The following is a 26,337-nucleotide window of genomic DNA, read 5'->3' as shown; positions in this document are numbered from 1 at the left end:
AGTTTGGGCCCCGGGAACCATCAAAGAGTGTGCTTTCCAAATCGCTCCAAGACTCCATCCCCCACAGCAGCTCAGCTGCCCATGCCAGTGACTCAAAGGGCTAGGAGTTTGCATGCAAGACTCTCATGACTCAGTTTCCCAGCCAATAACAGCAGCTATGATATAGAAATTAGAGTCAATGAGAATAATCAGGCAAAATCCACTTCAGAGAGAGGGAGAGAGCACAGACCAAAAACCTGACAGAGGTCCTGAACTCAGATTGTGCTGGACTTACAGCCCTTTTACAATCCTTTGTCTGAATTCTCCTGTGCTTAGAGAGGGAAGAGATTTACATCCATAAGTGTAAGGTTCTGACAAGTAAGATTAAGTACAGTCAGCTGTCTCCTGAGATAAGATAGTTACATATTATCCAAAGAGGTCTGGCTCAGAGTCACAGAATTCTTGGTAGCGACCATCAGAGGACTCTCCCCTGCTGCAGTTTCAGAGGAGGGAGTGTAACATCTATCCAATGGAAGTCCAAGGTACCTGTACATTTCCTATAGATACATTGATTATATTCCATCTAAACTAATATAAGCAAAAATTATTAAATATATGGTGTTCCTTCAATAAAGGTAGGGTCTCGCTGTAGCCCAGTCTGACCTGGAATTTATTATATAGTCTCAGGGTGGCCTTGAATTTACAGCAGTCCTGCTACCGCTTGCCTCCTAAGTGCTGGGACAAAAGGCATGTGCCACCACGCCTGGCCAAGTACTGCCAAGTCCTTTGAGTTTTAAGCAGTAGTTAGTAGTTCTCTGGCGGGTAACCTTATTAGGAGGCTACCTCTGTTCAGGGCTAGGCCTAATCCCAGTTTGTGCCCTAGCTAGCTAGTCTTCAGGGTTAATAAGATCACTTTGGCAGTTTATTTTATACTATGAATTTTTACATAAAAATTAGTCAAATTTTAATCTTATTGAAGAATAATTCTCTAAACATGCTTTACACCATGCATTCATTAGTTTGAGTTAATTGTATAATTGTGGTGGTTGGCACAAAACTGACCAATCCTAAATAGTATAACTTAGTCAAGCTTTCATTCATACCTTAATTTTTTTATTACTACCATTTCCTGTGGGGCTGTGGCTAAGCAAGGACTATTCAGCAACTTTAGTGTGCTTGATACCCATGCCTTATAATCAGTAGTAGATTTTTAAGGGCATTCTCACTGGCATGGTGTTGCAGGCCGGTTTGCATTGCTGGTAGAAATCACCCAACCAGAGCAGCTTCTGGGAAGAAGAGATTTATTTTGGCTTACAGGCTCAAGGGGAAGCTCCACTATGGCAGGGGAAAATGATGGCATGAGCAGAGGGTGGACATTACCCCCTGGCCAACATAAGGTGGACCACAGCAACAGGAGGGTGTGCCAAACACTGGCACAGGGAAACTGATTATAACACCCATAAGCCTGCCCCCAACAATACACTCCCTCCAGGAGGCACTAATTCCCAAATCTCCATCAGCTGGGAACCTAGCATTCAGAACACCTAAGTTTATGGGGGACACCTGACTCAAACCACCACACATGGGGAGGCTTGCATCTGTAAATTTACTAAATTAACTTAAAAAGGGGCTGGAGAGATGGCTTAGCAGTTAAGGCGCTTGCCCGCAAAGCCAAAAGACCCAGGTTTAATTCCCCAGGACCTATGTAAGCCAGATGCACAAGGTGGTGCATGTGTCTAGAATGTTTGTTTGCAATGGCTGGAGGCCCTGGTGTGCCCATTCTCTCTCTCTCTCAAATAAATTAAAAAATACAAAATATTTTTTAAAAGCTAATAAAAAGGCCAGTACCAAACCTTTTATATGTTAATGGAACTGAAAGTCCATCTAAGCATTTTCAGTTATTTGCTTTGAGTTCAGCTTCATCAACTTGTTGTTTTAGTTTTTAAAAATTGTACCGAAGGTCTGCAGGTCTCTCTCTCTCTCCTTGCGGTGGCGGCGGGAGAGCGGAGTCTGAGCTGCGGTGGCGAGAGTCATGGCGGGACAAGCATTTAGAAAGTTCCTTCCGCTCTTTGACAGAGTGTTGGTGGAAAGGAGTGCAGCTGAAACTGTAACCAAAGGTGGCATTATGCTTCCAGAAAAATCTCAAGGAAAAGTATTGCAAGCAACAGTAGTAGCTGTGGGATCAGGCTCTAAAGAAAAGTGTGGAGAGATCCAACCAGTTAGTGTGAAAGTTGGAGATAAAGTTCTTCTTCCAGAATATGGAGGCACTAAAGTAGTTCTAGATGACAAGGATTATTTTTTATTTAGAGATGGTGACATTCTTGGCAGGTATGTAGACTGAGATCACCATTGAAATGGCACCATATGAAGCTGCCCATTCCACTGAAATTCTGAAATGTCTTATGTAAATAATGTTCATGCGTTTTATTATAAACTGGTGATATCTAAAGAAAAAAAAATTGGACCGAAAGAAGCTGCAACTGTTCAATCCTTCAAGTAGAAAAGTAATTGGGCAGGTAGGGTAGTCCAATAATCTCTTATGATTTTGGCTTGTGGGAGGAATTACTGGGCATGACATTTAGTGGGAGTTGCCTCTACATTTGTAGTTTATTTAAGCACTTGCTTTTGAGTTTGGCGAGTTACTTTAATAAACGATAAAATGAATGTAGATGGGGGTAGGAGGATTTCTTGAGATGATTAGATCCGTACTCGAGGTATTCGGTGTATGTGTGTGTGTATGTACACATATGCATGTATGTGTGTATGTGTGTATATATATATGTGTGTATGCATATGTGTATTCATGGTGGTGAAATAAATTTATGTCTTTCAAGCATGGATATTTAGTCCTCCTTGATTGGTCCGACAGAACCTGCATAGGTTAAAGTCCAGCTACATGATATGGTTGGGCCCCATGCCTTGCCAGCTTAGCTGAATCACAGCATCATAAAGTTTGTTAAAAAAAAAATACCAACTGCATGACACCACAATTATGTTGGGCATGGGCTGATTAGTCATTAGTCCATTGAGATTACTTATTTAAGATCACAGAGTGGGCATCTTAGCCTAAAATGGCCCTGAAGTAGTCAAGATTAACTATGCCCACATTGATATGGGCACTGAGCAAGAAGAGGGACAGGACCCAAGTAGGATGCTGATTTTACAGAATGGTAGAATAAGAGACCAATAATAGGATAGAGATAGTCATACTGACCAGAAAGGAAGATGGCAGCCTGACTGAAGGGTTTATGCAATCTCCTTTTGAACAGGACTTCCCTAATCATTCATTGTTAATGGATGAGAATAGACATTGTAAGGTCCAGGGGTGATCAACACCACAGAACACATTCTGAGGCAAAAATGGAAGCTTTTATTCGGGAAAAACATGAGCTGCCAGGGCTGACTCTCAAAAGCAGAGCACAGTCAACTTTGAGATTACAGATAGTGGGCTGTATAGAGCTCTTCTGTTGGGGGAAGGTGAGGAAGGGACATAGCTAGGATGTAAACCCAGAACAGTGACCAGGTGGAAGACAAGTAGGCAGCAAACCTAGACCTGGGGCATTGTTAGGCAAGGAAGGGATAATGGCTGGGTGGTTCTTTGAGGAACGTGGATGACCCACTTCCTTATGTCTCTGTCCCTGTCCTGCTGGCTCCATCTTGTCCCAACCTAACAGACGTGACATGAAGGGTTTAATGTGGAAGAAAGCATAATATATATTATGTAAGATTATAGGTAGAGCAGGGCATGGTGGCACACGACTTTATTCCCAGCACTTGGGAGGCAGAGGTAGGAGGATCACCGTGAGTTGGAGGCCACCGTAAGACTACATAGTGAATTCCAGATCAGCCTGGGCTAGAGTGAGACACTACCTTTGAAAACCAAAAACATAAAAATAAAAAGAATATCAGATTTGGGTGCTGATGGTGGGGTTTTGAGTCTCTTTTCTTGAGCTACGTTTGGAGAACTGATTTTTTCCTTTCTGGTTTACAAGACCAGGATTTCTTATATTACAAAGGCTGTGTTTCTTCATTTTAAAATTTTGTTTTATACTAATATACTGGAGATAGGTATAAAAATAAGGATAATTGTAAAATAAAGGATGGATGCAATTTGGCCTATGGAACAAATGATTCATGCCGCCGTGTTTGGCCAGTGTTTCCTCTGCTCTATGGAGGCCCAGTGCTGGTTTTCCCTCACCTTGCAGATTAGGCTTCTGATGAATCAGTGGAACCCTACTCCCCTTTAACAGAGGGTCAATCTTAGCCTCCCCGTACCCCCCAGAACATCATGGTTGTGGTTTAAGTAGGGACATAGACAGGGTCAGGTTGTTTTTTCGGAATGGTTGTTCAGTTGTAGAGACAGCGTTTCAAAGCAGCCCAAGCTGGCTGGCCCGGAACACTGGCAGTCTCCCAATGCTGGCGTTACAGGTGCGTGTCACCAGGCCCAGCCGGAGTCAGAATGTGAACCCAGAGTTCCTCCCGGTCATTCCGGAGAAGATGGGCTCATCTCAAACAAAGGGGCACAAATGAGATGTTCTCTATTCGGCAGCCTTGCAACTCCAGGATCCCGTCGTTGAGGAGCAGCTAGGAGCCAGAGGCCGTGAACAAGATGTCATCAAACATTTTGAAGGCTTAGAGCAGAACCGAACCAAATGCCACTCCCAGCCCGGAAGTGAGGGAGCACTACCCCACGTGGCTGACGCCAAGTCCTTCCCCCTGGCCAGGGCGCAGCTAGACTGTGCTACTGGCACGGGTAGGGGACAAAATACAGAAACGCGCCGGACGCGAGCCTGCGTGGAAACCCTCCCACGGTCTCTCCGGAGGAAGGCCACAGCGCTTGACAACATCGCTAGCTCTAGCGCTCTCCGCCCTCCTGCGTCCTCAGCCCCCGCGGGGTTAGTTCCCTGCCAATAGGACCCTCCTGGTCGGTTTGGTTTTCCTCAAGGACCACCTGGCGTCCGGGCTGGCGGCGGCAGGCGAGCGCCCGCCCGGCCCCTGCGCATGCGGGCCTCGCCGCGGGGGCGGGGCGGCCCGGGACGGCGCGCGCGGGGTCCCAGCCCTCGCCCGACGCTCCGCGCATGACGTCACGGGGGGCGCCGGCCTCCGCCCGGCTGCCAGCGGTGAGAGCCAGCGGCGGGCGGGCATGACGCCGCTAGGTCGGGAAGGAATGTGGGTGTCGAGATCCTTCCGGAAAGGGGCTTGGGGAGGAGGGGAGACCCAGATGCGCCACCGACACTCAGGCTCTGCCCGTCCCGCCCTCGTTTCCCCTCTTCCCGAAGTGCCGGGACGCCGGGCAGGGCGGGGCCGAGCACTTTTGACACCCGCGTTTCTGTGGCTCTCACCGTCTCCCTTTACCTGATGTATTTACCTCCTGCTTCCCCGATGCATTTCATCCGGCTATCGCTTCTTCCTTGGGGGTTTTAAACCTTGGCCTCACCACTCCTACGTTAAAGTTCCTGGGCCACAGTCTTTACTTTGTCTCTTCTAGCTTTAGGAATCAGTGTGACAGTGAGAAAGAGAAAGGACACGAGCATCTGTTGCATTTCTGCATGACCAAGTGCCATGCAAACTGCTCTTCCACATTGCATTTTCATGACTTGACATTAGTAGAACCCCGGGTTCACAACATCTAACCTCGGTCTCACACAGCTAAGAGCCGCAGAGGAGGATTCCTTGTGAACTTACTGGTTATATTAGCTCCAAAGCAGGGACTTTCTAGTGAGATACTTGCCTGCCTGGGCTCTTGCTGAAAGGGTCTTCCGCCAAACCCTCGCCTCAGACCAGCTGCTTCCTCTTTCTCCAACTGCGAATTATTTTCACATTCCTTTTGCCAGTACAGAATGCTGTGCCCTGTTTGGCCTTTATTATTTCAGAAACAGAACGCAGCAAGTATTTATTAGATGGTGTAGGGAGATAAAGTTTGGAGTTGAGTCTTGGATTTCTGTTCTGGCTCTGCCACGAACTGACTGCGTAGGGTCAAGTCCGTCATCTTGGAGCTTTAGCTCCTTTTGCATAACATGGGTGAGTACTTGCTGACCAGCAGGCTCTTGTCCAGTTCTCCCTCACTGTCCTCCAGCAGGCTCTCCGTGGAGGCCCACACTCCACTGCTCCCCATGGACAGCTGCCAGGCAGGGCACAACCTCCATTTTTGTCTGGCTCATCACCCACCCCTGGTCTGTGCCACTTTGATCCTGCTGCTCCTTGGTTTGTCTGGCTTGGGCCTTGGTGGCTTTCTCCTCACCCACAGGACTGGCCTTCGTAGCCCTGACATCCCCCAGGTAAGTACCCTGCTGCTCACCCTACCTTTATTGGCCTGTCTCTACTGTTAACTTGTGCTGTCTCATACCACCTCCCTCCCACTCTCCTGCACACAGGACTGGGTTTCCTTCTTGCGGTCTTTTGGCCAGCTGAGCATGTGTCCCACGAATGGGACAGTCACAGGGAAGTGGCAAGGGTCTCACGTCGTGGGCTTACTGACCACCTTGAACTTCGGAGACAGTCTAGACAGGAACAAGACACAAACATTCCAAGCCAAGATCCCTGGTAGTCAATTGGGACTGAAAGGTAAGATAAGGGGGGTGTGGAGGTCCAGCATGAGAACACGAACCACTGGGCCCCGCCTCTGAACTCACCAAGCTGATGACCCTGGGTACATCCCTGCACTTTGTCACTTCAGCTGCAATAAGGATTAGATACTTTCAGTGAACATGCTGACCACAGCATAGATTGTGTGTTTGGTCTTTGCCTTTCCAGTTCTGAGGTTCTGTGATTCCGTAGTGTGATGACATGGGCTAGATGTGACTCAGTATTCTTTCTCATCACCATAGCTGTCTTCTCTTATGGGCATCTTTTTTGTCTTCAGGAATAGCAGATTGGAGATGGAACCTAGAGCCTCATGAATGCTGGGCAAGTGCTGTGCTATTGAGCTATATCCCCAGTCTGTAAACTAGTATCATTAAAAAAATATTTACTTATTTGAGAGAGAGAGAGACAGGGAGGAAGGGAGAGAGAGAGAATGGGTACATCAGGTCCTGTAGCTACTGCAAATGAACTCCACACAAATGTGCCACATTGTACATCTGGCTTACATGGGTACTGGAGAATCAAACCTTGGTCCTTAGGCTTTGTAAGCAAGCAAGAACCTTAACCACTGAGGCATCTCTCCAGCCCTGCCAAATATCTTAAGTGCCTGTTGTGCACTCATACAAAACAATTATGCATATCTTTAATCCCACCATTCAGAAGACAGAGGTAGGAGGCATGCCATGAGTTCAAGACCACCCAGAGACTACATAGTAAATTCCAGGTCAGTCTGTACTAGAGAGAGACCCTACTTCGAAAAAAAAAAAAAATCAACTTCCAAAGCATTTCTAGTCTTCTGTGAAAATGATGATGATGATGATGAAACATAGACTACCTTTAAAAAGAAAACAAAAGTAGCTGGGTGTGGTGATGCACACCTTTAATCCCAGCACTTGGTAGGTAGAGGTAGAAGGATTGCCGTGAGTTCGCAGCCATCCTGAGACTAATTCCAGGTCAGCCTGAGCTAGAGCAAGACCCTGCCTGGAAAAAACAAACACACAAAAGTAGCCAGGTGTGGTGGTCCATGCCTTTAAACCCAGCACTTGAGAGGCAAAGGTAGGAGGATCACTGTGAGTTTTGAGTTCAACCTGAGATTATCTAGTGAATTCCAGGTAATCCTGGGCTAGAGTGAGACTCTATCTCAAAAACAAAAAATAAGGGCTGGAGAGATGGCTTGGCGCTTAAGGTGTTTACCTGCAAAGCCAAGGAAGGGATCCCGGTTTGATTCTTTAGGACCCACATAAGCCAGATGCAAAAGGGGGTGCATGCATCTGGAGTTTGTTTGCAATGGCTGGAGTCCCTGGTGTGCCCATTCTCTCTCCCTCCCTGCCTCTTTCTCTCAAATAAATAAATAAGTAAATATATGACAACTAGAGGAACAGTAAAGTTGCCACCCAGAGGTCAAAGCAGTTCTGGAAGAGGGTAGAAAGGGTACAGCCTCTGGGAGCGACAGTGCTGACAAGATGTGAAAAACACGACAAAATCATGGAGGCCATGGAAAAGTTAAAGTCTGGAATGAGGATCAGTGAAGTGGCCACATAGGATAGTGAAGATAAAGCCAGGTAGGGAGGCGACTTGGGTTGGATGACCAGAGAGTCCATGGTGGGACCATTTCAAGAAGTAGCATTTGCCTTGCCTGCAAGTGGGATGGATAAGCCTGTGTTTACAGATCCACCAGTGAAGACAAAATTTAGATGTCATATTATTATGGGTTGAAGGGAGAAAATAAACTAGTATGAAATACTGTAAATAAAAATGACACGGGATTTGTGGGTCCAGGCCTGTAATCCCAGCATGTCAGGACACTGGGCCAGGAGGATGGCAATTTAAAGCCTGCCTATTCTTTAGAGCAAGTTCAAGACCAGCCTGGGTGACTTATGAGATCCTGTCTCAAAAAGAAAAATAGTGCTGGGTATATAACTCTGTGGTAAATGGATGTTTGGCACACTAGCCTGCTTGGGCTACATAGTGAATTCCAGACCATCTAGGTCTGCATAGCAAGATTCTGAGACACCTCCCCTCAACATATATAGGACAGCATTATTGAATTATGATTTACACACTATATAATTCACCCAGTTAAAGTATACAATTAAACAACTTTTAGTCTGCTGACACAAGTATGGAACTATGCATTTTAGAAAATTTTCATCATCCCAATAGAAACTCCGCACTCTTAGCAGTCCCTTCCCCCCAGGTTCCCCATCCTAGGCAGCCACAGATCGACTTTCTGTCTCTGTAGATCTTTCTGTTCTGAACATTAGGCAGTCTTTTGAAACTGGCTTCTTTCACTTGGAGTAATTGTTTTTGTTTGAGACAGGGTTTCATGTAGACCAGCTGGCCTTGAACTTCTTGTCCTCCTGTTTCCCCCTTTCCAATGCCGAGATTACACCCCAGCCCACACCTATGTCACCCTGCTGGTGGCTCCCCACCTGGAGTATGGAATATATATATATATATATGTATGTATGTATGTATGTATGTATGTATATGTATATATGTGTATATATATTTGTATATATTTTTTTAAATTCTGATATCTTTTATTTAAAATGCCAGTATTTTATTCATCATAGATTTCCTAGTGGCTTTGATCTGAAATACATGATCTTTTAAAAAATATTTATTTATTTATTTAATTTTTATTAACATTTTCCATGGTTATAAAAAAATCCCATGGTAATTCCCTCCCTCCCCCCCCCCCCACTTTCCCCTTTGAAATTCCATTCTCCATCATATTACCTCCCCAAGGAGCATATTTATTTCCAAAGTGAGCAGGTTATTTCTCCCAGAGAAAGAAAAATCTTGGAAAAGATTTTAAAATCCAATGCTGAGATTACAGATGAACTCTAGATACTCAGTTTAAGCAGGGGTGAGGATCAAACCCAAGACTTCAGAGCACATTAGGCAAGAACAATAATGTTTTTAAAACCAGGCATGGTGGTACACGTCTTTAATCCCAACATTTGGGAGGAAGAGGTAGAACTGCTATAAATTCAAGACCAGCCTGGAACTAGACTGAGTTCCAGGTCACCCTGGGTTAGAGTGACAACTTACCTCAGAAAACAATAAAAAGAGAAAAAGAGGGCGGGAGAGATAGCTTAGTGGTTAAGGCACATGCCTGTGAAACCTAAGACTCAGGTTCGAGTCTCCAGGTCCCACATAAGCCAGATGCACATGGTGGCACATGCATCTGGAGTTCGTTAGCAGTGCCTAGAGGTCCTGGTACACCTGTTCTTACTCTCTCCCTCTCTGTCTCTAATAAATAAACCAAAATAATTTAAGAAAAAGAAAAAAAATATATTTTTTTTTGAGGTAGGGTCTCACTCTCACCCAGGCTGACCTAGAATTCACTTGTAGTCTCAGGGTGGCCTTGAACTCATGGTGATCCTCCTACCTTTGCCTCCCAAGTGCTGGGATTAAAGGCGTGTGCCACCACACCTGGCAAGAATAATGTTTTTAAGGTTCACCCGTGTTACAGCATTTACAATATTTCATTTTTTTTTTTCCAGTTTTCCAAGGTAGGGTCTCACTTTAGCTCAGGCTGACCTGGAATTCACTGTGTAGTCTCAGGGTAGCCTCAAACTCAGCGATCCTCTTACCTCTGCCTCCAGAGTGCTGGGATTAAAGGCATGTGCCACCACACCCAGCCTCATTTATTTTTTCTTTTTATTTATTTATTTATTTATTTATTTGAGAGAGGGGGGAGAGAGAGAATTGGCATGCCAGGACTTCTAGCCACTGCAAATGAACTCCAGACACATGTACCACCTTGTGCATCTGGCTTATGTGGGTCTTGGGGAATTGAATCTGGGTCCTTTGGCTTTGCAGGCAAGTGCCTTAACCACTAAGCAATCCAGCCCATTTTTATTTTATTTATTTATTTTTTTTTTCGAGGTAGGGTCTCACTCTAGCCCAGGCTGACCTGGAATTCACTATATAGTCTCAGGGTGGCCTTGAACTCACAGCGATCCTTCTACCTCTGCCTCCTGAATGCTGGGATTAAAGGCTTGTGCCACCATGCCTGGATTTTTTTTTTTAACTTATTTATTTGACAGAGAGAGAGAGGGGGAGAGAGAGAGAAAACAAAAAAATTAAAAAAATAAATAAAGTCATCCTCTGGGGCTGGAGGAATGGTCAGGGCCTGCAGCCACTGCAGATGAACTCCAGACACATGTGCCCTCTTGTGCATCTGGCTAACATGGGTCCTGGGAAATTGAACCTGGGTCCTTTGGCTTTGCAGGCAAATGCCTTAATAGCTGAGCCAGCCCTCCACCCCATTTTTAAAATAAGGTTTTTCTTTTTTTTAGGCATGAATGGTGGCTCATGCCTTTATTTTATTTATTTACTTATTTTTTTATTTGAGAGAAAGGGGGGGAAGGCAGAGAGAAAGAGAGAATGGGCACACCAGGGCCTCCAGTCATTGTAAATAGACTCCAGACACATGCACCCCCTTGTGCATCTGGCTTACATGAGTCCTGGAGAATAGAACCAAGATCTTTTGGCTTTGCAGGTAAATGCCTTAACCACTAAGCCATCTCTCCAGCCCTTGTATAACTTTGAAAAAATAATTAATTAATTTGTTTATTTGTGAGAGAGGGAGAGAGAACGGGCACACCAGGGCCTCTAGCCACTGCAAACAAACTCCAGATACATGTGCGACCTTGTGTATATGTCTTACATGGGTACTGGGGAATCAAACTTGGATCCTTAGGCTTCACAGGCAAGTGCCTTAACCACGAAGTCATTTTTCCAGCCCCAATTGTATAACTTTTTTGGGTGGTGTTTTGGAGGTAAGGACTCTCCCTAGCCCAGGCTGACTGGAATTCACTATGTAAATCTCAGGCTGGCCTCAAACTCACCAAGATTCTCCTACCTCAGCCTCTTGAGTACTGGGACTGAAGACATGTGCCACACCCAGCTGTGTACTTTTAAAATTTTTTAAACTTTTTTAATTGACACCTTCCATAGTTATAGACAATAAACCATGATAATTCTCTCTCTTCCCCACTTTCACCTTCACAAATCCACTCTCCATTATATCCCTTCCCCTTCTCAATTAGTCTCTTTTATTTTTAAAGTCATCCTCTGGGGCTGGAGAGATGGCTTAGCGGTTAAGTGCTTACCTGTGAAGCCTAAGGACCCCAGTTCGAGGCTTGATTCTCCAGGACTCACGCTAGCCAGATGCACAAGGGGGCTCACATGTCTGGAGTTCATTTGCAGTGGCTGGAAGCCCTGGCATGCCCATTCTCTCTCTCTCTATCTGCCTCTTTTTCTGTCTCTCTCAAATAAATAAATAAAAATGAACAAAAAAATTAAAAAAAAAAAAGTCATCCTCTGGGGCTGGAGGAATGGCTTAGCAGTTAAGGCGTTTGCCTTCAAAGCCAAAGGATATCAGTTCAATTCCCCCTGGTCCCATGTTAACCACATGCACATGGTGGTGCATGCGTCTGGAGTTCGTTTGCAGTGGCATACCCATTCTCTCTCTGTGTCAAATAAATAAATAAATAAAATATATAAAAAATAAAGTCATCCTCTGTTCCTCCTATTATTAGGGTCCTGTGTAGGTAGTACCAGGCATTGTGAGGTCATAGATATCAAGGCCATTTTGTGTCTGGGAGAGTGCATTGTAATCAGTCCTACCCATCCTTTGCTTCGTACATTCTTTCTGCCACCTCTTCTGCAATGGACCCTGAGCCTTGGAGGGTTTGATAGAGATGTTTCCGTGCTAAGCATGCCTCTGTCACTTCTCATCCTAGAGGTCATAGCCACCAGAAAAGAGACGTTTCTGTAATCCAGAAGTGAGAATTGATTTTGTTTTGTTTTGTTTTTCGAGGCAGAGGCAGGGTTTCATTCTAGCCCAGGGTGACCTGGAATTTATTGTGTAGTCTCAGGGTGGACTTGAACTCATGGCGATCCTCCTACCTCTGCTTCCCAAGTGCTGGGACTAAAGGTGTGTGCCACCACACCCGGATGAGTAGCATTTTTTAAACTTTTTATTGACAACATTCATACAAACATACTGTGTACCCTGATTATAATCCACTCCTACTAGCCGCCTCCTTTTCAACTAGTACCTCTTCTAATTTTTTTTTTTTTTTTTTTTTTTTAAGGAAGGGTCTTTCTCTAGCCAAGGCTGAACTGGAATTCACTCTAAAGTCTCAGGGTGGCCTTGAACTCAGTGTGATCTTCCTATCTCTACCTCACAAGTTCAGTGCTGGGATTAAAGGTGTGCCTCACCATGCCAGGCTCTCCAATAACTTATTTTTGAAAAGACTAATTGTCTCTCATTGAATGATCGTAATACCCTTATTGAAAATAAGTTGACCATAGATATTTGGTTGATTTCTAGATTCTCAGTTCTGTTCCACTGATCAGTATGTCTGTCCTCATGATATATAGTCCCTATAGCAGTCACCTCTTGGACAAAACTCCCAACTAGGCTGGGAATGGTGACACACATTTTTAACCCCAGCACTCGGGAGGCAGAGGTAGGAGGATTGCTGTGAGTTCGAGAGTTCAAAACCAACATGCGATTATATAGTGAATTCCAGGTCAGCCTGGGTTAGAGTAAGACCCTACCTTGAAGAAGGAAAAAAACAAAAAATCAACTTCCCAACCAGAAGCAGTTTATGGGAGGAAAGAATTTTTTTCAGCTGCCTAGCCAATTTCTCCTCCTGATCTTTCCCATTCCCCCTCTGAAGAAGTAATCCTAACTGCTTTAGGGAATTGGAATGCACGTGTGTGTGTGTGTGTGTGTGTGTGTGTACGCATGCGTGCCCCAAGGAGCCCCATGTGGTAGCCAGGGCAGAATGTCTGGCATCCTGCTCCATCACTCTCCTGCCCATTTCTTTCTGGTTTTTTTTTTTGGTTTTCGATGGTAGGGTCTCACTCTAGCCCAGGCCTTGAACTCAGGTGATCCTCCTACCTCTGCCTCCCGAGTGCTGGGATTAAAGGTGTGTGCCACCACGCCTGGCTCCGTTTCTTATTTGAGCTGGAGTCTGAGCTGGAAAGAACTGATCTGGCTTCTTTGATCTGAGTGGGACTGTTGGGTGTGGCAGTTGGGGTTCTTCTCCAGGAGGCCTATCTAAGGGATCCCAAAATATGCATTAGTGTATGTGTGTGTGTTTTTAATGACAGAGTAAGAGAGATAATTGGTGCAGCAGGGCCTCTTAGCCAGTGCAGCTGAGCTCCAGATGTGCACATCACCTTGTGTGGGTTCTGGGGAGCCGAACCTGGGTCCTGAGGTTTTGCAGGCAAGCCTTTAATTTCTAAGCTCTCTTTCATTTGTATAGTGTAAGAAGAAAGTCTTGGATGAAGAGGTTGGAAAGAAAGAATAAAAGCATGAAGAGGGGGCTGGAGAGATGGCTTAATGGTTAAGGTGCTTGCCTACAAAACCTAATGACTCAAGTTTGATTCCCCAGTACCCACATAAAGCCAGATATACAAAGTGATGCACATGTCTGGAGTTCCTTTGTAGGAACTTTGTAGGAGGCCTAAGTGTGCACTTCCCCCCTCCCCCTCGCACCCCCCCCCTGCTTACAAATAAATAAGTCTACTTTAGGGGCTAGAGAGATGGCTTAGCGATAAAGGTACTTCCTTGTGAAGCCTAAGGACCCAGGTTTAATTCCCCAGAATCCATGTAAACCAGATGCACAAGGTGGTGCGTGCATGTGGAGTTCATTTGCAGTGTCTGAAGGCCCTGACCCCTATCCATTCTGTCTCTGTATCTGCTGCTTTCTCTCAAATATTAAATAAGATATATATTTTTTTTAAAGTTATTCTTTGACAGGAAGAAGGCTAAAGAGATGGTTCAGCAGTTAAGTGTGCTTCCTATACCAGCACAAAGGCTGGGGGAAGAGGGAGGCTGAAACAACCTGAGTTTAAATCTGCAGAACCCACACAAGTAAATGGGTGTGGCCATATGCACCTGTAACCCCAGTCCCACAAAGGGGAGCAGAGACCAGGGAATCATCACCATTCAGTGAGAGACTCCAGCTCAAATAAGAAATGGGCAGAATAGCAATGGCGCAGGGCACCAAACATTCTCCCTAACCACTACAGGAGACCACATGGAGCTCCTCAGGGTATACACGCATGAATGCACCACACACCACTCACACACATACCACATTACATACACAAAAGCAAGAGGAATTGGAGAGAAGTGGGAACTGAGCAAATTGGGGCTCAGAGGGGTCTTCAAGGTTCCCATTCTTCTAGACCTTCAGGTCTTGGAGGGCAAGCAAGAGGACCCAGGACAATGGAACTAGATTATTGCATAACCTTCTGATTCTGGACTTATGGAGCTATAGGATCTTTATTTCTTGCTTGAGTGGTGTATGTAGTATGTATGTGTATGGTATATGCACATACCTGTGCCCTTGCAGCACCCCATAATGCTCATCTGGAGTGGGAGGGGTCACTCACCTGCAGGAGCCAGGGTGGAATGCCAGGTGTCCTGCTCCAGTACTTTTCTTCTTTGTCTTGTGTTTTTTTTCCCCTTTTTTATATAATTTTTATTTCTATTTATTTATTGATTTGAGGTTAGACAGAGAGAGAACGGGCACGCCAGGGCCTTCAGCCTCTGCAAATGAACACCAGAGGCAGGCACTCCCTTGTACCTCTGGCTTTATGTGGGTCCTAGGGAATCAAACCTCAGTCTTTTGGCTTTGCAGGCAAGTGCCTTAACCACTAAGCCATCTCTACAGCACCTGTATTTTATCTATCTATAGGCATAGACATACAAATTTTATTTAATCACTTGCTCAGTTTTACTTATTATTTTCTTGTCTTTGGCAGGACTTTTGTTTTGTTGCTGTTGGTGGGGATTTTTTTTTAAATTTTTATTAACATTTTCCATGATTATAAAAAAATATCCCATGGTGGGCTGGAGAGATGGCTTAGCGGTTAAGCACTTGCCTGTGAAGCCTAAGGATCCCGCTTCGAGGCTCGATTCCCCAGGTCCCACGTTAGCCAGATGCACATGAGGGCGCACGTGTCTGGAGTTCATTTGCAGTGGCTGGAGGCCCTGGCATGCCCATTCTCTCTCTCTTCTCTCCCTATCTGCCTCTTTCTCTGTCTGTCACTATCAAATAAATAAAAATAAAACAAAAAAATTTTTTTTTAAATATCCCATGGTAATTCCCACCCTCCCCACCCCCATACTTTCCCCTTTGAAATTCCATTCTCCATCATATTACCTCCCCATCACAATCATTGTACTTACATATATACAATACCAACTATTAAGTACCCTCCTCCCTTCCTTTCTCTTCCCTTTATGTCTCCTTTTTAACTTACTGGCCTCTGCTACTAAATATTTTCATTCCCACGCAGAAGCCCAATCATCTTTTTTTTTTTCTTTTTTGACCTTGTTCTTTATATAGTGGTTACAAAGTAGTAACACCAAAGATTATGTTTTTTTTTTTTTTTAATTTATTCGAGATTCAACAGAGAGAGAAAGAGAGAGACGAGAGTGGGCATGTCAGGGCTTCCAGCCACTGCAAACAAACTCCAGATGCATGTGCCCCCTTGTGCATCTGGCTAACGTGGGTCCTGGGGAATCGAACCTTGAACAGGGGTCCTTAGGCTTCACAGGCAAGCGCTTAACCACTAAGCCATCTCTCCAGCCCAAGACTATGTTTTGATGGGGAAAAAATTATTACCTAGTAGTAACATCATCCATGCAACAACAGTTGTGTATGTACTGTTTACCCAATATAGGGAATACAGATGTCTATGTATATTGGTTCTCCCTTCAAGTTGCTCACAGGCTAGCAGGAATACATATATGAAAGAAATATATGCCTTTTCCTGTGTGCAGTGGCACATAGGTACAGTATTATGGTGAAGGAAGTTTTTTTCCCCCGAAGGAAGCTTATAGAATGCTTCCGTATGTATAATTCTAGCCAAAGGGAGACACAGCTGCATATAGATGGGAACTGTGATGCACAGTTCAGTGGGGGTGGTGCATACAAGGTGGAAAATGTTGAGTAGTTAGTAGGAAATAGATTTAAGGGAAGCAGAAACCTATGGAAAAACTTGTTTTGTTTTGAAACAGAGTCTTATTTTATTCCATTTGTTTGGACTAGAATTTGAAGCAGGAAACAGAAGGAAAAAAGAAAAAAGACATAAGCCAGGCATGGTGGCACGCGCCTTTAATCCCACTTGGGAGGCAGAGGTAGGAGGATCACTGGAGTTCAAGGCCACCCTGAGAATACATAGTGAATTCCAGGTCAACCTGGACTAGAGTGAGACCCTACCTCAAAAACCAAAAAAAAGACATGATGAGAAAGCCAAGCTAAAATTGGTATAAGCTGAGAGAAACATTGAGACATGAGTTCAGATCCCCAGTTCCCAGTTAAAATTTTAGGAATGGTTGAAAAAAGAAACAATATTTAGTATACAAGTATAAGAATGATCAGTAAATTAAAAAAAAAAAAACAAACAGAATTGATGGCTGACAAGGTTTAAATCTCCAATTCTATCAGATAAGTTGGAGAACAACTGAGATAGATACCTGATGTGAACCTCTGACTTCTTCATGCACACATGTATACATGCAGCACATATACATACATGTATACCACACATTTACACACACACTCAAAAGTAGGGGGATGGAGAGAAAGTCTAGGATTGACAATACCAAGCTACTGAATACATTGGAATAATGAAGTAAAAAGGGGAGAATTCTTTTATAGAATTTTGCATGCATATTTTTAACTTGTAATTAAGGTAATATCATGATCTGTATTTCCTTTTTTATTTATATATAAGTGGTTTTCCATTTTACTATATGACCTTCAACATTATTTTAATGACTGTAAGTTGAGTCATTAAGCAAGTTGTTAATTCTTTACTTAGTAAATATCTCTGTGGTCTCCTTTTTTATGAGAAAGAGAGAGAGAATTGGCATGCCAGGGCCTCTAGCTATTGCAGTTGAACTCCAGACACATGTGCCACCTTGTGCACATTCGTGACCTTGTGCACATGCATGACCTTGTGCATCTGGCTTATGTGGGTTCTGGGGAGTCAAACCTGGGTCCTTAGGCTTCGCAAGCAAACACCTTAGCCACTGACCTCTCCAGCCTTTTTTTTTTTTTTTAATTTTTATTTATTTATTTGAGAGAGAAAGACAGGTAGGGAGAGAGAGAGAATGGGCGCGCCAGGGCTTCCAGCCTCTGCAAACGAACTCCAGACACGTGCGCCCCCTTGTGCATCTGGCTAACGTGGGACCTGGGGAACCGAGCCTCGAACCGGGGTCCTTAGGCTTTACAGGCAAGCGCTTAACCGCTAAGCCATCTCTCCAGCCCTTTTCTTGTTTTTTTGAGGTAGGGTCTCACACTAGCTCAGGCTGAACTGGAATTCACTATTTAGTCTCAGGGTGACCTAGAACTCACAGCAATCCTCCTACCTGTGCCTCCCGAGTGTTGGGATTAAAGTCATGAGCCATCATGCCTGGCCATTTTTTGGTATTTTTTAAACTTTTTTATTGACAGCTTCCATAATTATAGACAATAAACCATAATTCCCTCCCTAGTTCCTTTGTGTATTTTTGGTTGAATTGAAATAAACATGGTGGTGTACGGTTTTGCTGTGAGCCCATGAGCCTCATAGATGCTAGTTGCTCAAGCACTCAGCCACTGAGCTACACACACTGAGACTGGAGCATACTCTGCATTTTCCTTTTCACTTCTTTCCTTAGGATTAATTCTACAAGTGATACTACTTAGTCAAAGGATGTGGGCTCTTTTCCTTTCACTGTACTGTGAATATTCATTTTGTTGAAGAGTCAGACTATGCAAAAGCCTACGAACCAAATGTAAAAAGTTCACAGTTTTTCCAGGTGTAGTGGCGCATGCCTTTAATCCCAGCACTCGGGAGGCAGAGGTAGGAGGATTGCTGTGAGTTCGAGGCCATCCTGAGACTACATAGTGAATTCCATGTCAGCCTGAGCTAGAGTGAGATCCTACCTCAAAAAATCCAAAATAAATAAATAAATAAAAGTTCAGTTTGGTGAGCTCTCTCTTTGTCCATTGAAAATTATGATAGAGCCAGGTAGGGTGGTACACACCTTTAATGCCAGCACTCTGAAGGCTAAAGTAGGAAGATTGCCATTAGTTTAAGGCCAGCCTGGGCTACAGAGTGAGACGCTATTTCAAAACAACAGAGCTGGAGAGATGGCTTAAAGTTTAAGACACTTGCCTATTAGGCTTAAGTATCCAGGTTCAACTCCCCAGCACCCAACTAAACCAGATGCATAAGCTGGAGCATGCGTCTGGAGTTCATTTGTAGTGGCTAGAGGCCCTGGGGCGCTCATTCTCTCCTACCCCCTCTCTAATTAATAAAAATAAAATATAAAAACTTAAAAAAACAACAACATGGCGCATGCCTTTAATCCCAGCACTCAGGAGCCAGAGGTAGGAGGATCACCATGAGTTCAAGGCCACCCTGAGACTACAGAGTTAATTCCAGGTCAGCCTGGACCAGAGTGAGACCCTACCTCGAAAAACCAAGAAAAAAATTAAATAAATAAATAAATAAATAAATAATAATAAAAACAACAACAAAATGCTATGATAAAAGTTGAGCATGGTGGCTCATGTTTGTAATCCCAACACTTGGGAGTCTGAGGCAGGAGAATTGCCATTAATTTGATGTCAGCCCTGGATATAGTTTATAATGTGTTCAGTGAAGCTTAAGCTACCAAGTGAGACCCTTTCTCAAAGATAAAGAGCTGGAGAAATGCCTTAGTGGTTAAGGTGCTTGCTTGCAAAGCCTAAGGACCCAGGTTCGATTTTCCAGTAGGATCTCGCTCTAGCTCAGGCTGACCTGGAATTCACTATGTAGTCTTAGGGTGGCCTCAAACTCACAGTAATCCTCTTACTTCTGCCTCCTGAGTGCTGGGATTAAAGACGTGCACCACAACACCTGGCTATATTTTTTAAAAAAGTTTTATTGTTCACTTTCTAATTATTTGAGAGTGACAGACAGAGAGAAAGAGGTAGAGAGAGAGAGAGAATGGGCACGCCAGGGCCTCCAGCCACTGCAAACGAACTCCAGATGTGTGCGCCCCCTTGTGCATCTGGCTAACGTGGGTCCTGGGGAATCCAGCATCGAACTGGGGCCCTTAGGCTTCACAGGCAAGTGTTTAACCGTTAAGCCATTTCTCCAGCCCACCTGGCTATATTTTTTATCATCATCATCATCATCATCATCATCATTATTATTATTATTGTTTTACAGCGAGAGAGAGAGTGAGAGTGCCAGCACCTCAGCCACTGCAATTGAACTCCAGATGCTTGTGCCACCTAGTGGGCAAGTGTGACCTTGTACTTGCATCACCTTTGTGCACCTGGCTTACATGGGATCTGGAGAGTCAAATATGGGTCCTTAGGCCTTGCAGGCAAGCGCCTTACCACTAAACCACCTCTCCAGCCCTATATTTTCTTTTAATGCTTATTTAAAGCATTAAAAGGTATAAGTTTAAAAAAAGTGTTTAATATATTTTATTTATTTTTTTGGTTTTGGTTTTTTTCTAATTTTTATTAACATTTTCCATGGTTATAAAATATATTCCATGGTAATTCCCTTCCTCCCCACCCCACACTTTCCCATTTTAAATTCCATTCTCTATCATATTATAATATATATTTTATTTATGGATTGTATGCAGAGAGAAAGAGAAAAGAAACAGACAGAATGGGTGAACAAGGCCCCTAGCCACTACAGACGAGCTCCAGATGCATGCATCTCTTTGCATCTGGCTTTATGTGGGTACTGGGGAATTGAACCTGGGTCCTTAGATTTGTAGGCAAGCGCCTTACCCACTGAGCCATTTCTCCAGCCCATTGTGCAGGTTCTTGAATACATCTGGTTTTTATTTTATAATGTAAGCTAACTGTCTAACTTGTTATTTTTGTCTACATGGAAGTTGTCCAAAAACTGCTTTTCAACAGGTCATTCTTTGCCTAATACTTTAGATTAGGGTATGAACCTCCTAATAAAGCTTGGCACCTGCTCAATATCTGCTTTCTTTTGGTTTTTCGAGGTAGGGTCTCACTCTGGCCCAGACTGACCTAGAATTAACTATGTAGTCTTGGGTAGCCTTTGTGTGCACCACCATGCCTGCCTTATATCTGTTTTTTGTTTTGTTTTTGTTTTTTCTTTTTGAGGTAGGGCCTCACTCTGGTCCTGGAATTAACTGTGTAGTCTCAAGGTGGCCTGGAACTCTCTGGAATCCCCCTACCTCTGCCTGCCCAGTGCCAGGATTAAAGGCATGTGCCACCACGCCCAGCATATCTGTTTTCTTTAAAAGGAGAAATTCATGCAAACTAGTGGAGGCTGTAGGGCTATTTGTATCTGCCTGTTCCACTGCAACCTTGTGGATCTTGGTATGACTAAGTGTAAGCTAATTTCAGTTAATTTGTATTTATATTGATAAACAGCTGCTTGTGTTTCTCGGTGACATAAATGGTGTCATGTATGGAGGACTTTATTGAATGGAATCAATGTCAAAACAGTATAGAAAGCCTCAGAAATAAGCAGAAGTCTCTGGCTCCTGCCCACCCTGCATTTTTTTTTCATGTCTTTTCTGGTACCTTTTATAGGGTCTTCTGCAGGTGAACTGATCCTCATCACAGCAAAAGTGACCAAAGAAAAAACTCCAGGAACTTGTCTGTATTTTAGCGCTGTTCCAGAAATCTTGCCCTTCAGCCAGCCACCCATATCATGCTCAGAAGAAGGAGCAGGAAATGCCACACTGAGCCTGAAGATGGGTGAAGAATGTGTCACGGTCTGGAGTCATGAAGGCGTTGTGCTCACCAAGCTGCTCACCTTGGTAAGAGCCTCAGGTCAATACTCAGGGCTTCATAGATCATCATGCTTCATGCTGTGCCTAGAAGATCCCAGGAGGTGATTTCACTTACTAGCAAAAGCATGGGCTTGGCTGCGTGCTGTGGCACTCATCCTCCCACTCCAGAAGCTGAAGCGAGAGGAGTACGAGTTGGAGGCCAGCCTGAGCTGTACAGTGAGTTTGGATTTAACCTGAGCTACATGGAAAGACTGTCTCAAAACAGCAAGAGGAGTTATAACTGCCTTAGATTAGAGGCTGTGTGGTCTAGAGCAAGGATCTGAATCTCTCTGCCTCAGCTTCCTCCTGTGTGAAACAGGAAACCTGGGCTGGCTTTGAAGTCAGCGCTCCTCCTACCACTGTGCTGGGATTCAATCCCCAGTGCTAGGATTGAAGGCATGTGCCATCACGCCTGGGGGTGAGGGGGGTATGCACCAGGGCCTTTAGACACTGCAACTGAACTCCAGGTGCATGCACCACTTTGTGAATTTGGCTTTTACATGGGTACTGGGGAATCAAACTCGGGTTGTTAGGATTTACGGGCAAGCACCTTAACCACTGAGCCATCGCTCCAGGCTTCTGCAGGCCTCTGATAACTTTTTTTTTTTTTTTTTTTCTGATGACAGTAATTCCAGCAAGTAAAGGTTGATGCCTTGTGCAAAATTTGGTCAATCACCACCATTTGCTATTGTCTTAAACTGAAATAAGATATCTGTGCCTCGGAAATTAAGAGGCTTAATGATAAGCAGAATAGACTAATTACTGTCTAAAGATTGGAGCAGAGTGTTACACAAACACAAAGCAAGGTACAGTTATCCCTAGCTTGAGTATTGATGGAGAGCCTTCCCAGAGAGCATGGCGCTTAAGACAGAATTGTATACGTTATCATACACCTTGAAAAAGCCCTTTGAGGTAAGTGCTATTATCCAGTTTTCCAGATGAGGAAACATGTTTAGACAGAAGGAGCAAATTGCCCAAGGCCACACAGCTGGGTAAGTGTCAAAGCCTAGATGGCAACGCAGGCTTTCTCCCCTATTAGGATGGTCTTTAAAGGAAGAAGTTATGTAGTGCAGCCTTATAGGGAACCAAAACCAGGAGAAGCTTAGGGTTGACACAGAAGAGGTAGGAGAGCGCTCAGGACGGGTCTTGAGGCCCTGAGTACCAGTCTATGATGCTAGTGGACTGATGTGGGACCTGTGAGGCTTGGAGGAAAGAACAGCCCTTACTGATTAGTGCAGAGTAGACTGGCCTGAGTAGAAGGGAGGCTGGTTAGGAGGATGTTGCTCTCTTACCCACCTTTGAAAAGACCTCTGATGTATATAGGTTTTAAAATATGCAGAGATGGCTTAGTGGTTAAGGCATTTGCCTGCAAAGCCAAAGGACCCAGGTTCAATTCCTCAGGACCCACATAATCCAGATGCACAAGGTGGTGCATGCATCCAGAGTTTGTTTGCAGCAGCTGAAGACCCTGGTGTACCCATTCTCTCTGCCTCTCTTCTCTCTCTCTCAGCTTGCAAATAAATAAATAATAGGGGATTTTTGTTTTTTCTTACCTCTGTTTCACAAGTGCTGGGATTAAAGGTATAAACTATTATGCCCATCTTAAATAACATTTTGGCTTTTGGTTGTTGTTGTTTTTTGTTTTTCGAGGTAGAGTCTCTCTCTAGTCCAGGCTGACCTGGAACTCACTATGGAGTCTCAGGGTGGCCTTGAACTCATGGTGATCCCCCTACCTCTGCCTCCCAAGTGCTGGGATTAAAGACGTATGCCACCACGCCCGGCTTTGGTTTTTGTTTTTGTCTTTTGAGGCAGGGTTTAATTTTAGCCCAGGCTGACCTGGAATTCACTATGTAGTCCTAGGGTGGCCTCAAACTCATGGCACTGCTCCTACCTTTGCCTCCGAAGTGCTGGAATTAAACGTGTGTACTACCATGCCCAGCTTAAATAATTTTTTGGTGGGGGGTTGGTTTTCAAGGCAGGGTCTCACTCTAGCTCAGTCTGACCTGGAATTCATTATGTAGTCTCAGGGTGGCCTTGAACTTCGAACTCACAGTGATCCTCCTACCTCTGCTTCCCAAGTGCTGGGATTAAAGGTATATACCACCACACCTGGCTTTTTTGGTTTTTTTGAGGTAGGGTCTCGCTGTAGCCCAGGCTGACCTGGAATTCACTATGTAGTCTCAGGGTGACCTCAAACTCATGGCGATCCTCCTACCTCTGCCTCCCGAGTGCTGAGATTAAAGGCATGCACTATAACACCTGGTTTAAAAAAAAATCTTTGGGGGGTGGGGAGTGAGGGAATTATCATGGGTTTTTTTTTATATATAATCATGGAAAATGCAAATAAAAATTAAAAAAAATCTTTAAGGGCTGGAGAGGTCATTTGCAATCACTACAGGACCTAGCATGCCTATTTTCTTTCTCTGTCACCCTGCCCCCCCCCAATAAATATTTTAAGCTGGGCGTGGTGGCGCATGCCTTTAATCCCAGCACTTGGGAGGCAGAGGTAGGAGGATCACCGTGAGTTCAAGGCCACTCTGAGAATACAGAGTGAATTCCAGGTCAACCTGGGCTAGAGCAAGACCCTACCTCGAAAAATCAAAAAAAAAAAAAAGTAATAAATATTTTAAAATTTTATTTATTTGAGAGAGGCAGAATGGGTATGCCAGGGCCATTTAGCCACTGCAAATGAATTCCAGATGCATGTGCCACCTTTGCATATGGCTTATGTGGGTCTTGGGGAATCAAACTTGTGTCCTTTGGCTTTACAGGAAAGCACCTTAACTGCTAAGCCATCTCTCCAGCCTGTAAAAATTTTTTAAAATGTGTTGAATAAGATACTTGGAAGGCTAAATTAGGAGGAATGTGAGAGTTTGAGGCCATCCTGGTCTACATAGCAAGACTTTGTCTCAAAAGCAAAGGGATGAAGGATGTGGAAAATCCTGAACTTTTCTGTTTGGAGGAGTCATTCAGGAAGTACAGGTCAATGGCTAGGAGAGAATGCAGTTTGTACACCATGGAGACAGATGTTAACTAATATAAAAATAACATCTTCCTGGAATGAGGGTATAGCTTGGTTGGTTAAGGCATGCATGAAACACTGGATTCAGTCCTTACCACTGGGCATTGTGGCATACACATGTAATTCTAGCAACTCAGGAGGATCCAAAGTTCATGGCTATCCTTGGCTACATAGTGAGTTTGAGGCTAGCCTGGGCTACATGAAACAAAAAATAACTCTGTAGTTAAAGGTACTTGTTTGTAAAGCCTGTCACTCTGGGCTCGATTCCTCAGATGTACAAAATGGCATATGCATATGGAGTTTGCAGCAGCAAGAGGCCCTTGTCAGCCCACACACACTTTTTTTTTTTTTTTTTTTTTTTTTTTTTTTTTTGGTTTTTCGAGGTAGGGTCTTACTCTGGCCCACACTGACACCTGGAATTCACTATGGAGTCTCAGGGTGGCCTCGAACTCACGGTGATCCTACTACCTCTGCCTCCCGAGTGCTGGGCTTAAAGGCATGCACCACGACGCCCGGCTTTCTCTCTTTCTTTAATAAATTATACATATACATATACATATACATACGTACATATATATATATATATATATATGTTTATAGTTTGTTTTGTTTTGTGAGGTAAGGTCTCACTCTAGCCCAGGCTGACCTGAAATACACTATGTAGTCTCAGGGTGGCCTCGAGCTCTTGGCAATCCTCCTACCTTTGCTTCTCAAGTGCTGGAATTAAAAGCATGCGCTACCACCACCTGGCTAAGAGAAATATATATATATATAAACAAACAAACCAGCAGAGGTAGGAAGATTGTCATGAGTTCGAGGCCACCCTGAGACTACATAGTGAAGCTAGAGAGAGACTTTGCCTTGTAAAACAAAACAAAACAAAAAATCACTATCTTCCCTTAGCTGTTCCCTAGATGCCAAGAGACCACTGCCTCATGGGAGCTTGTCTCCATCACTTGTGGGGTAAGGGAAAGATGTCTTTCCAGGAAGACTCCTAACTCACGCTGTTTCCATTTTCCTCTCCTTGCCTCCTTGTGTCTATCCCTAGGAAGAGCTGGCTCTGTGTGGCTCCAGACTGCTGATCTTGGGCTCTTTTCTAATTTTCTTCTGTGGCCTTCTCTGCTGTGTCACTGCGGTGTGCTTCCAGCCACGCCGGGAATTCCACTGGTCTAGAACCCGGCTCTGAGAGCACTGGCCTACTTCCTACCTTGTTCTCAGGTAAGGTTCTTTGCTTTGACCATGTAGGGGGTGGGAAGGGGATGGCAACTGTAGCTGAGGTGGAGCAGATCTTTGGAATCAATCTTCAAATACTGCTGCTGCTTTTTTTTCTTTTTTTTTTTTTTCTTTTTTTTGTTTTGCTTTTCAAGGTAGGGTCTCACTTTGGTCCAGGCTGACCTGGAATTAACTATGTAGCCTCAGGGTGGCCTCGAACTCTTAGTAATCCTCCAGCCTCTGCCTCCTTGAGTGTTAGGATTAAAGGCTTATGCCACCACGCCCGGCCTTTTTTTTTTTTTTTTCCTCAGGTAGGGTCTCACTGTAGCCCAGGCTGACCTGGAATTCACAATGTAGTCTCAAGGTGTACTTGAACTCATGGAAATCCTCCTACCTCTGCCTCCCAAGTGCTAGGATTAAAGGCATAAAGGCATGTGTCACCACACCTGGCCAAATACCACTTCTTATGAGTTCCTGAAAACCATTCCCACTTAGTGTCTATCCCTGCAGAAACTGAACAATTCATACCATAAGCATGCAATATTTGTCTTACTATTTTTATTTTTACTTTTTTTTTTTTGCTTGTTATTTTTGTTTTTTGTTTTTTGTTTTTGTCAAGGTACAGTCTCACTATAGCCCAGGATGACCTGAAATTCATTGTGTAGTCTCAGGGTGGCCTCAAACT

At 44.2% G+C, this 26,337-nt stretch overlaps 2 protein-coding genes and 1 pseudogene across 9 annotated transcripts; all 3 read left to right on the top strand.

The window, feature by feature from the left end:
• The first annotated feature begins 1,945 nt into the window (after positions 1–1,945).
• Positions 1,946–2,320, top strand: LOC101595015 (10 kDa heat shock protein, mitochondrial-like). Its single transcript, XM_045131872.1, has one exon. It carries the CDS (start codon positions 2,012–2,014, stop codon positions 2,318–2,320), a length of 309 nt encoding a protein of 102 aa, XP_044987807.1. The 5' UTR covers positions 1,946–2,011.
• Positions 2,321–4,755: 2,435 nt separating this feature from the next.
• On the top strand, positions 4,756–25,626 carry Tmem219 (transmembrane protein 219). 8 transcript variants are annotated; one of them, XM_045131486.1, is made up of 5 exons: positions 4,756–4,874; positions 6,059–6,257; positions 6,354–6,543; positions 21,177–21,406; positions 25,489–25,626. In XM_045131486.1, exons 2-5 carry the CDS (start codon positions 6,093–6,095, stop codon positions 25,624–25,626), a joined length of 723 nt encoding a protein of 240 aa, XP_044987421.1. In that variant the 5' UTR covers positions 4,756–4,874; positions 6,059–6,092. The 8 variants fall into 8 exon arrangements, with proteins under 8 accessions (XP_044987421.1, XP_044987420.1, XP_004670320.1 ...); XM_045131485.1 differs by having other exon boundaries at positions 4,758–4,874; positions 6,056–6,257; XM_004670263.2 differs by lacking the exon at positions 4,756–4,874 and adding an exon at positions 5,044–5,099.
• LOC123453668 lies at positions 7,925–8,277 on the top strand (annotated as a pseudogene).
• Positions 25,627–26,337: the final 711 nt, after the last annotated feature.

This window comes from Jaculus jaculus, chromosome 12 (assembly GCF_020740685.1).
Source record: "Jaculus jaculus isolate mJacJac1 chromosome 12, mJacJac1.mat.Y.cur, whole genome shotgun sequence".
NCBI classification, from domain to species: Eukaryota; Metazoa; Chordata; class Mammalia; order Rodentia; family Dipodidae; genus Jaculus; species Jaculus jaculus.
Note: the sequence above shows the minus strand (reverse complement) of the source record. Positions and strands in the feature narration are given on the sequence as shown.

Bases quoted from the DNA above. Each gene is read 5' to 3' on its own strand.
- LOC101595015 (XM_045131872.1), top strand. From the start codon at position 2,012: ATGGCGGGACAAGCATTTAGAAAGTTCCTTCCGCTCTTTGACAGAGTG.
- Tmem219 (XM_045131482.1), top strand. From the start codon at position 5,997: ATGGGTGAGTACTTGCTGACCAGCAGGCTCTTGTCCAGTTCTCCCTCA. The intron at 6,544-21,176 runs GTAAGATAAGGG...TACCTTTTATAG, and splicing joins TAGTCAATTGGGACTGAAAG to GGTCTTCTGCAGGTGAACTG. The intron at 21,407-25,488 runs GTAAGAGCCTCA...GTCTATCCCTAG, and splicing joins TCACCAAGCTGCTCACCTTG to GAAGAGCTGGCTCTGTGTGG.